The sequence below is a fragment of the Anolis carolinensis genome, unplaced genomic scaffold, assembly GCF_035594765.1.
Source record: "Anolis carolinensis isolate JA03-04 unplaced genomic scaffold, rAnoCar3.1.pri scaffold_11, whole genome shotgun sequence".
NCBI classification, from domain to species: domain Eukaryota; kingdom Metazoa; phylum Chordata; class Lepidosauria; order Squamata; family Dactyloidae; genus Anolis; species Anolis carolinensis.
In genome coordinates, this window is record NW_026943822.1 from 286,498 (window position 1) to 297,500 (window position 11,003).

At 47.0% G+C, this 11,003-nt stretch overlaps 1 protein-coding gene and 1 long non-coding RNA gene across 3 annotated transcripts in view; one reads left to right on the forward strand and one right to left on the reverse strand.

Annotated features, from left to right (window-relative positions):
* Positions 1-11,003, forward strand: part of LOC107983519 (uncharacterized) — a 111,195-nt gene that overhangs the window by 84,852 nt on the left and 15,340 nt on the right. The window lies entirely within an intron of this gene.
* map2k5 (mitogen-activated protein kinase kinase 5) overlaps positions 1-11,003 on the reverse strand; it is a 154,082-nt gene that overhangs the window by 17,299 nt on the left and 125,780 nt on the right. For both annotated transcript variants that reach the window (XM_062963086.1, XM_062963085.1), the window contains one exon: positions 1,805-1,866. In XM_062963086.1, coding sequence (XP_062819156.1) covers positions 1,805-1,866 — 62 coding nt within the window. The remainder of the gene's footprint in view (positions 1-1,804; positions 1,867-11,003) is intronic.

Genomic DNA, 11,003 nt, shown 5'->3' on the forward strand with positions numbered 1-11,003 from the left:
CGATACGCTCCCCGATTAATCTCTAGGTAGAGAAGGGAAAGGGGCCACCCCCGCCCGCCCCTCCCTCCTTCGCCGGAGCGGGATGGATCACAGGCAATTATGGCTCCGCATAAAGACCGACTCTGCCCGAAACCCGATCAGCCCAATCATAAACCCAAGCCCTGTATTTATTATTTCAATTAACTGTAAACCGGCACGGTTAATTCTTTTGTCAGACTGTCATCCTTTGGGAGGCTCTTTAGTCTACGCTCGTGCCATTGAGATTTACCCAACTTCTTCTCTCTTTCTGGAGACAATCCTTGGGAATGGATTCTGATGGAAGTGTTACCAAATGTGACTTCAAAAGAAGACGGGAAGAAGAGCCAAGGAAGGGCTCTTGATGGGGTTGGTCCTGGCCCTGAGCATCCATTTATTGTGATTCAGAAACCCTCACCATCAGGGCTATTGGGCGCTCCAGTTCTGTATGGTGTTGCCCATCTTTTGCCTTGACTTGCGTCTGCAACAAAGGTTTCTCCGTTCTAGGTCTCCCACAAAAGGTGAGATTATTTGCTTTGTCCAAGGGACAGGATGTTCATTTTGACTGAGAAGGGAAGGAATCATCTTCCATCTAACCCAGTGGTTCTCAACCTGTGGGTCCCCATGTTTTGGCCTACATTCCCCAGAAATCACAACCAGTTTACCATCTGTTAGGATTTCTGGGAGTTGAAGGCCAAAACAGGTGGGATCCACAGGTTGAGAACCACTGATCTAACCCATCACCAAGCACAATCTTACCTTATTACTCAAATGACTGCTTATTAGTTTCTATATAAAGAGGGCATTAAAACCACGTCCTCCCTATAACAGACTTGCATTTGGTTGTTGGTCATCCTCCTCCTTCAACTGACTCAACACGCAGAGATTGTGGCTGGATCTGCCCTGTATTATATGGGTTGACTACGCTAACCATACGATGCTGTTCAATGCAATAATATGGGTCTACGCTATCCATATAATGCAGTTCAATGAAGGTCAATTGGTGTAATATGGGTCTACGCTGACCATATAATGCAGTTCAATGCCATTCGGAAGGCATCGTATTGGTCTACGCTGACCATATAATGCAGTTCAAAGGCATAATATGGGTCTATGCTGACCATATAATGCAGTTCAATGCCATTCGAAAGGCATCGTATGGGTCTACTCTAACCATGTAATGCACTTCAATAAAGATCCAATGGTTTAATATGGGTCTATGCTGACCATATAAAGCAGTACAAATGGCACAATATGGATCTACGCTGACTATATAATGCAGATCAATACAGGTCAAATGGTGTCATATGGGTCTACACTGACCATGCAATGCAGTTCAGTGCAGTTCAAATAGCCTAATATGGGTCTACACTGATCATATGATGCAGTTCAGTGGAGTTCGAAAGGCACCGTATGGCAGCACAGATCCAGCCAGAGGTGCAGCCGGTTCCTTGAGGATGAACTCAGATCTTTTATTAAAACGAGGGCAAGAAGGTAAAAACCAACCAGCAAACAAACCTTTGCCATTCTCCCTCGGAAGTACTTTTATGACCCTTTGTGTAAATAACGTTTACATAATTTACACAGTTTGCTCAGCTCTGCGGCCCAGCTGCCCAAGGCTTGCCAAGTCCCCAACGGTCTCTGTCGTCTCAGGAAGAAGAAGGAGGAGGAGGCGGCGGCAGGGAGAGCCAGAAGGTCTTGTGGCAGCGGAGTTAATGGCATGTATCATTTACACGGAGGAGGAGGAGGAGGAGGAGGAGGAGGGGACACATTTGCAAACCAAGCTTACCATTGAGTGATGAAGTGTACAAACGGCTCGGAGAACTCCCCAACTGGAAGGACCGGCGATTTCTGCCACGGAGGAGAAAGGAAAGCAGAAAAGTGTGAACCCAGTGCGTGAATGGGAAACAAGCAAAACAGGGTGGTGTTTTTAAAGGCTCCTTGGGTCTAAAAGAGTCTAAAAGAGCGGTGAAACCTTGCCAACGTGTCAGAAAACCAGCGTTTAGAAAGTAATGAGTGTTATACAATCGCGGCACCACGCAGAAGGAGTAAGGCCGAGGGGAGGCAAAAAAGGGACAAGGATAGCCACAGGGCAGGAGAGAAGGTAGGGGAAGTGTAAATGAGAAATTAATGATTATTTAAGTAACACCCAAATGGTCTTGTAATTAACAAAGAGCCGGGAAATTATTCTTGTGTTGACCTTTGCTTCTTCCCGCATCATCGTTGCTATTTATTTACACTTAGCGCCTCCAAATCGTGTTAGATTTAAACAGGAGACAGAGAAAGAGAGAGAGAGAGAGAGACCAGGAGAATATTGAGGATTTTTTAAAAAGAGAGAAAAAGAACATGTCATGTTGAGCCAATTAATGGCAAATCCATCAAAACACAAGGCTCCCAATGCATTCGCAAATGCCTATTATTTCAGGGAGAAATGAATCCTCTGCAAAAGGAGGATTTACAAATTAGGAGGCTCCCCCATATCAAGAATGACAGACAGAGAGAGAGAGAGAGAGAGAGAGACTTGCCCGTGTTTATAGCGTAACGGCTCAGGATCTAATGAAATTGCACTGCGGAGTATTTTAACAGTCATCTCATTAGACCTGCAGTTGGAACAAGAGAGCCACATAAAACAGGAGTCAGCTGCAAATGACTCTGTTCTCATCTATTCTCATTTGCTATTAAAAATACCTTTCGGCAGCTTTTGCTGGAGCCCCCCCCCCCCCCCCCCCCGAACCCGTCCCCGAGTGCTTTGCAAAGTATGATGCATGCACCTATTTAAATTAACAAAGGAATGACTTATTTTAATCTCGCCGTGCTTTGGAGTGCTTTGGCCATTTGCGAGAGTCATATATCATCGCATACAACCTCCGGTTGCTGCAGGCAAGAAACTCAGAGCGTGCAGCATTTGGTGGGAGCCAAACAATTTCTCTTGCACACAACTGTGTCAAATGCGTGTGCGGGGTTCATTATGGAGGGTTGCAAGGGAAATAGCTTTGATGGGATGGGGATTCGAAGGGGGGAGGAAATTAGAAAAAAAGCAAGAGCAGAAGAAGGGAAGAGAGACACGACGGGGACGGTTAAAGCACCTCCACAAGATACGCGTTTCCGCCCGTCATTATCAATGGCAGTAGGGAGAGCGGCTGACGTGATTAGTAAATATACATATAATTGCAATGGCCAATTATATATATAAAAAACCCACCGAGACTGGTAATTACAAGACAGAAAATTAACTAGAACTCTTATTAAGGCTTTGTTTCCAATTCAAACAATTGGAAATGGCAGCAAAACACAATTAAATCAAAAGTAACTGAAGAGTAAAAGGAGAGAGTAGTCCAAAGATTGCCTCTGACACACATTTTGAGGAATCTGCCGCCTGGGAAGGATTGCTTTGAAATTGGCAGAGGAGCCAGAAGCGGAGGGTAGAGTTTGTGCCTCTCTTGTCTCCCTCGCGGACTATAAGGAGAGGAGGTTTCGCAAGAAGGGTCTTCTCCACAACGGATTCATTCAGGAGATTTGGCACCGGGAAAGCATTCAAAGCACTTCTTGCACATCCTCTTTCGGTTCTGCACAGTCGACCCGTATCACCACATTTCCATTGCAGATGGATGCTTGATCCAAGGCTAGCTGGGAAGGTGGCTTGTGGCAGCCACTTCCAAGATCGGGAAGTCAATAGGCCTCTTTACTCTGGTTGATTCTAGGCTGCATCAATGGGAGTGGAGTCTAGATCAAGGAAGTCCTAGCCCAACTCTGCTCTGGTCTGGCATCTCCTGGAGTGATCCTGCTTCCAGTTCTTGGCCTCAGAATTCAAGAAGGATACGGACAAACTGGAGGGCATTCAGAAAAGGGTGTCCGAAATGGTGAAATGCCTGGAAACTATGAATCCCTCCCTCTGAGGAGTGGCTGAGGGAGCTGGGGATGCTTAGCTTGGAGAAGAGAAGGCTGAGAGAAGGGGACACATGAGCCATGTCTCAATACCTGAAATGATGTCACCATGAGGAAGGGGCAAGGCTCGTTTTCTGCTGCTTCATAGACCACAATGGAGCCATGAATTCAAATTGCAGGAAAAGAGAATCCATGAGGAAGAATCCATGAGTTTGGAGGGCTTGTATTGTATCTTCCTGCATGGTTATTTGTCTAGAGGTGGGTCTGGTGAAGCTCCTCAGGAAGGCTTTGGGCTTGGTTTAACTCTCAGGGCAATGAGGGGAAGCCTTGTCATTGCTGGTTGAAGGCCGCCTTAGACTCACCACACGGTTGGGACTCCGGTGGCTGTGGCTAAAGAAGCATCTCAACTATGGACAGCTTGGCTTACGCTCCTCGGCAGAAGGTTGACTTGCAAAAACCCCAAATCAGTTTTCAACTCTTTGATGGAAGGATACATTGCACAAGCCATGAGCTGGAAACCACCATTTCCACCCCCATGTCTTCTACCACTGGGCCTCCAAAGATTCCCTAATTCTCCATAGACATATTTGTCCATTTCCTTCCAAATCAGAGAGAGGTGACGCATGGAACCGCCCTCGATTCCCGCTGAGGGGGGGGGGGACACCCCACCAATGGCTTTGCGTCCCTTCGGTCTGCGCGGAGAGAAGGGCAACGTGTGCGCAATTGCAGGGAGCGGGGCTCTGCTTTGAGTGATGCCTTTGCCTTGTGAATAATGAACAGTTCAGGGAGGTCAACCCATTACAACAGAAACTGTTTAATTATTAATTATGCACAATCTAGGAGTGAAAGGACAAGTTGGGAATGTTTAATATGGGGGGAAACCCAAGCAGACCCCGGCTTGGCATTTTGCGATTAGCACCAGTCAGCGAGGCAATCAAGCAGAACGGGCAAAGTGCCGCAGCACAAATCCAAGCAGGTTTATGTGTGTTTAGCTTCCTCCGTAATACTTAATTTGCAGCAATGGTACAAAGCTGGAGCGCTGGGCCCAAAAAAGAGAAGGTGTTTCCTCTGAATATGGCCAAAGCCTACGTCTAAGGTGTGCCTTCAAAGGCTCTCTTCTCTCCATTCTCGGCTGCAGGGAAGCTTGAGGACAGAAGACCATGGATGCTCTCCTCCAGTCCTGCCACCTTTGCAGCTTTTAATATGGTTTTTATATTATTGTTTTCAAACATTTTTATTATTAGGGTTTACTTCATGTACAATTATGTTTTAATTATTAATTATCCAGTTATTGTGTAGTTAATATCATTATAATATTAACAATCAGGTTTCCATTCATGTATTATTAGGTCTTAATCTATGTTGTGAACTGCCTGGTTCCCATTTGGAAGAAAGGTGGGTATAAATAAATAAATGAGTTTGTGCGGGCTCTGAACAGGTGTTCAGCCTCACCTATTGCCCTGCATGGACCCAGCAAGGCTCCTGGAGCACAGTTTCAAGTTTCCTGTATTTCAAGATCAGTTCTCGTAGCTGTGGGGAAGCACCAGATGAATGGACTATGAAGTTCATAGAATCATAGAGTTGGAAGAGACCCTTAGGGCCATCCAACCTCCTTCTGCCAAGCAGGAAGACACAATTCAAGCCTTCCCAAAAGCTGGTCATCCAGCCTCTGCATAAAAACATCCAGAAAAGGAGACTGTATCACTCTGGGGCGGGATATTCCACGACCGAGAAGCTCTGGCCGTCAGGAGATTCTTCCTAATGTCCAGGTGGAATCTCTTTCCTACGGTTCGAACCCGCTGTGTCCTAATCGCTAAAATGGCAGAAAACAAGCTTTCCTTCTCCTCAATGGGACCTCTTTTCAAATTTTGACACCTGGCGCTCGTGTCCCCTTCTCTCAACCTTCTCTTCTCCAAGTTCCCTCAACTGCTTCTCAGAGGGATCCATGGTCTCCAGACGTTTTACTATTTGAGTTGCCTTCCACATTTCTCTATCTTTACTGAAATCAGCTTTCTTTGATAAAGTCTATGCTGGATTTCATCTGCTGTATAACAAAGTCCAAGAGAACATGGTCACACCCAAGGAAGGAGTCCATCATTTCCACCCCTTTAAGAACGTCGTCAGTGTTGGGTTGGGATCAGATCTGGAGGAGCAGGTCCCCTTGTTGTTGCCTCTTCCACCTTCTGGGCTGCAAGACAAGTGAGGAATGTATTGGGTTCATATTCTTGGCAGGTTTGACTTGCAACACATATCAAGATAGTTGAAGGCTCTCATTAGCACTACATCTCTTCTTTCTTTTAAGAGCCGTTTAAGAGGCTGGATGGCCATTTGTCAGGGGTGCTTTGATTGTGCTTTTCTTGCATCAAGGCAGAAGGAGGTTGGACTGGATGGCCCCCAGAGTCCCAACTCTGATTCTGAATGTGAGTCCATCTGTTCCAGGAAGGCCTCAGTCTGGCTTGGGGGTCTGATGTGGACCCCTATAATAAAGGGCGTCCCTGTTGTGCCTCTCCAAATGCTGCAAACTTGGCTTCCGGGATTTTAGTTTTCTCTCCGAATCCACCCGAGAGAGCTCCTGCGAAAAACTGAAGCCATTTATTGTTTGCTTTCACCCTCCTGTAAACACCCCACACAGCCTTATTGCTTTTTCATAAAACACTGCTGCAAATAATCAAGCATGACCGTTGACACCCGCAAGATTGAGTTTTTAGGAACCATTAAATGAGTTCAGCCTCTTGGGAAGGTTTGTTGCTCAGGTTGGTCTAAAGGTAATTATTCAGCGATTCCTACCTGTAGTTTTACCTTGTTTCCATCTAGCCTTTGAATCAGGCACACGGGTAAGGTCACCATTTCCTGGCTCCAGGAAACAAAACATTTGAAGCAATGAGGGAGATCTATGTCCTGGAGTCTCTTCTGTGTAGAAATTTACCATCCGAGAGAGGAGAGGCATAAGCCGTTTTGAAAAAGGGAATGCGGGTTTTTGGATTATACAAAGCATAATCAACCTAGAGCTCAAGACAATGCTCTTGAGAAGACAGGCATTTCCTCTGCCAGGTAATTTGGAGATAAATGGGACATGTCTGGGATGCATCTGATTTGATCTACAGCCAGAGATCCAAGAGGCCTTGCAGCTAAGTTTCAAGGCAACAAGAAAATGCTCCTTTCTCACCAAGGGCAAGATACCAAAGAGGCAGGTGAGTCCCAAGACGGTTCCGACCACACTTCAGACAAACAACTGTCTGTTGGATTATGGCTGAAAGCCTGCCGCCCTCACCCTTTCTGATCTGGAATCAAGCCCATCGTTTGAGTGCTTTTCTCCCTTCGCATGAATTCTGAAGTCTTCCTGAAAGCAGCTCCAAAAAGGGAGGAGGAGAAATGGTGCTACGAACGAACAGAGGAAGAAGGCAAGATCCTCCACACAGGTCAGTAACCCAAGAAGAGGGACCAGTATGTAGCCAAGGAGCATTGAAAAGCAGAAGTGTAGGTACACAACCTTTGCAAAAGGGTAGATACACAATTCCCCCTCCATTGCAACCCCAGGTTCTGAGACACATGAGTGATGCTCTTATTTTGACGAAACATGAAGAACAGAATCATGGGAAGAGATCCCAAGGACTATCTGTAGAGTTGGAAGAGACCCATTCCGCCATCCAGGAAGATGCAGATGGCCTTCCAACCATCTCCTGGAGGACTAACTTTCTTGCCTGGAGGGCAATCATATGGGTGCCACAGCCATCTCTGTAGTCTCACCAGTATATTCTGTGTTTACAGTTGCCTTGATCCTGGGTTCCAAATTGCTCCTATTTACCAGAACCAAATTCCTCTTGATTCACCAGGCATAAGGGCTTCTACTCAGAGCGTTCTTTCTTGCAGGTTGGAAAGTTCTGGTGGGCCTCAGTTGGAGTTGCCCAAGTACCCCAACTCTGGGACAGGGCAGCTTTGGAGACGTGGAAAACGTTGCCTGCCTCAGAAGAGATCTCTGCAGCAGTTTGAGATGGGAACTATGCGCCTGGCTCTCAAGAGGCCCGAGGAATAAACCCGCCATGGAAGAACAGCTGTGGAAGGAAGTGGGAGGGAGCGGTGCTGCGCCGCCCCCCCTGCGAGTTTTAGGACCTTTCCAGCCCTTATTTGCTCTCTCGAAGATGCCACAGAGGAGAGATCATCAGTCGTAGAACACTAAACACTTGTAATAGCTAACACTCGCATTATCGTGAGCGCACAGAGAACAGCAGATGTACTATACTGGAAAGCAGGCAGACTTCTCTCATGAGGTCCTTATTTAGGAAAAGAGGCAGCATTCGCGCTGTAAGTGGAGGGCGGTTGTTCTTAAAAGCAGCCCAAGGAGGGGGGCAGGGGGAGAACAAGGCGGCAAGGAGGGGGAAACAAAACGGGGGGCGATTAGGCTGGCGCTATGCGTGGAAAGTGGGGGGCCCCTCCCTCCCACCAGGCCCCGAGGAGGGAGGGAGGGAGGGAGGGGGGAGGGAGGGGGGGGAAGCTGTCTCCAGCTGAAGGCAGGGCGCCTGGGAACCAGCGTGGCTTCCATTTCAGCATCCGGCACAGAATGTGGCAACAAAGCTGCTACACGCCTGGAACTCTGCTCTACAAAAAACCCAAAAGCGTATAGTCCTCATGATTGGGCTTCAAATGGGAGCAGGACCCTTCTTGAGAGGAATCTCTGGCAGAAACGGGCCATAAAGTAGCACAAGATCTCCAAGCACCCCACCTCACCCCAGTCGCTCTCCCTTCCTGCTGGTCTTATCCCAACACCTTCCGCCTCCTTCTTTCTGGGTCTGAGTGACTCCCACGGTTCCTTGTTCTCCTTCCTTCCAGAGCCGCAAGGATATGAAGTGCCAACGTTGCCTTCTTCTTTCCTCCCGCAAGAGAAAGCTGAGCTCCAACCGGCCCAGCTCCTTCCTGTCTCTTTCTGGTTTCGGCAGACACGGGTCCCAGAGGCAGGATGGGGTGCAAAAGGAATAGCATGAAGTGGAGTAAGGGGAGGCCTAGGGAGGCATGAAATGTTGATAGGCATTGGGCACTTTTGCTTCTGATCACGCTGGAGCCCCATAGAAGTTATATCTCTTCGTGAATGACCTGCTACGTGAAATGGAAGAGATGCAGTCTACGAGGGTTGTATCTAGGACAGGTTTATGTGGACTGGCTTCTTGAAAAACTGGCTCTGCATTTCTGGAATGCTCCACTTAGGCATCGGACTGTTGGTTCTACTGGGTCAGGGCTCCCCAAATTATGGCTTGCAGTCCGGATGCAACCCTCCAAGGTCTTTGCAAAAGACTTTAGACTTAAGGTTGCCCTGAGTCTGAAGTTACTTCAAGGCAGACATCAACAATAATCTTAACCTGAATGTCTCATCAACCACAAGCAGGTCTATGCTTCCCATTGAAATACTAGGAGCCCCAAGTGGTGCAGTGGGTTAAACCCTTGTGCCGGCAGGACTGATGATTTGAAGGTTGAGTTGCTGGTCTGAAGGTTGCCGGTTTGAATCCAATCCTGGGAGAGTGCAGATGAGCTCCCTCTATCAGCTCCAGCTCCATGCGGGGACTTGAGAGAAGCCTCCCACAAGGATGGCAAAACATCAAAACATCCGGGCAATGTCCCCTGGGCAACATCTTTGCAGATGGCCAGTTCTCTCACACTAAATTTGACTTTCAGTTTCTCAAATTGCTCCTAACACAATAAAAAATTGAAATACTGGTAAGTTAAAATTATTCTACATTTTAAAGACTATTGTTCTGTCTTTTTTTTTGCACTACAAATAAGATATGTGGGGTGTACAGAGAGATCTATTTGTGTCTTTTTCGAACTATAGGCCCCAGGGCCTGAAAACCGGACCTCAGCTTAAAAAGTTTGAGGGCTGAAAACCAGCCAATGGAAGAAACGGGATTCCAAAAGTTGGGCAAATCTCCCCAACAAAGAGATTGAGGGACTGAAAACAAGTGTTGTGGCTCAGCCATCACGGCCTATACTTCATCCAGAGATGGATTGGAAACAGATTCTACTTGGGATTTAGGGGCTGTTCCGGACTTGGAACGAGGCCCATTGCCCTTGCAGCTGCCTGAAGTTGTGGTGCCAGAAGATCCACTAACTGGAGAGCATTCTGATGCCTCCTCAAGATTGCTTTTGCCAGATGGTGTTGACTCGGGCAAAGATGTGTCTTTTAATCGGAGGGAATCTTTCACGAGAGATAGAAGCAGAAGGGAGGGTGTGCGAAGAAGCAAAAGGCTAGCTCTCAGACTCGATAATGACTAACTTTCCCATGTGAAGTTTTGTGTGTCCTGCACTCCCATATTTTTGCAACCTTGGAATCTCCTTAAAGGTGTCCTCCTTTGTGTTCTCGTTGCGGTGTCCACTTTGCTTTCCTCGGAAGAGGTTGCAGTATCCAGCTCCAAGCCTTGCTTTCCCTGCCTTGTATCCCTGACGGGTTTCCAGTTCCATGCAAGCCGCACCGCGCCCGTGACTTCCGAGTAGACCTTGCCTTGTTTACCTTGCTTTCCTTGTTCCTGAGTCAAGACTTTTCATCCGCGCTACGCCAGTGATTCTTGAGCAGAACTTGCCTCGTTTACCCTTGTTTTTCTTGTTCCTGTAACGGGACTCTCCAAGTGGATTATAGTTTGCAGATTTGCAGCGTCTTGTTCCTGTTTCCTGGTTAGTGGATGAACTTTGATTTCTTGGTGAAACTAGCGAGTTTCATTTGTGGATTACAATTGGGACATTGCTGACCTTGTTTTGAACTGTTAAAGACTCTATATTAAGGACTATTTCTCATACTGACTACGCTAACTGCTCATATATATCTATATATATAAAAGAGTAATGAAATTTTGGCCTAGGACAAAACAACAAAACTACACGTCCCAGAAACACTAAACTTGGCAGCACAACCCCTCATCCATGCCTCTACGTTCATACAACAAAAAGAAAAGAAAAATAAAGTCCTAATTAGAGGGAGAGGAAGAATTGTTTTTATCCAATTGCTGCCAGTTAGAAGGCTAAGCTCTGCCCACTTGGTCTCCTAGCAACCCACTCAGCCCAGGGGACAGGCAGAGTTAGGCCTCACTTAGGCCTCTTCCACACTGCCTATAAAATACAGA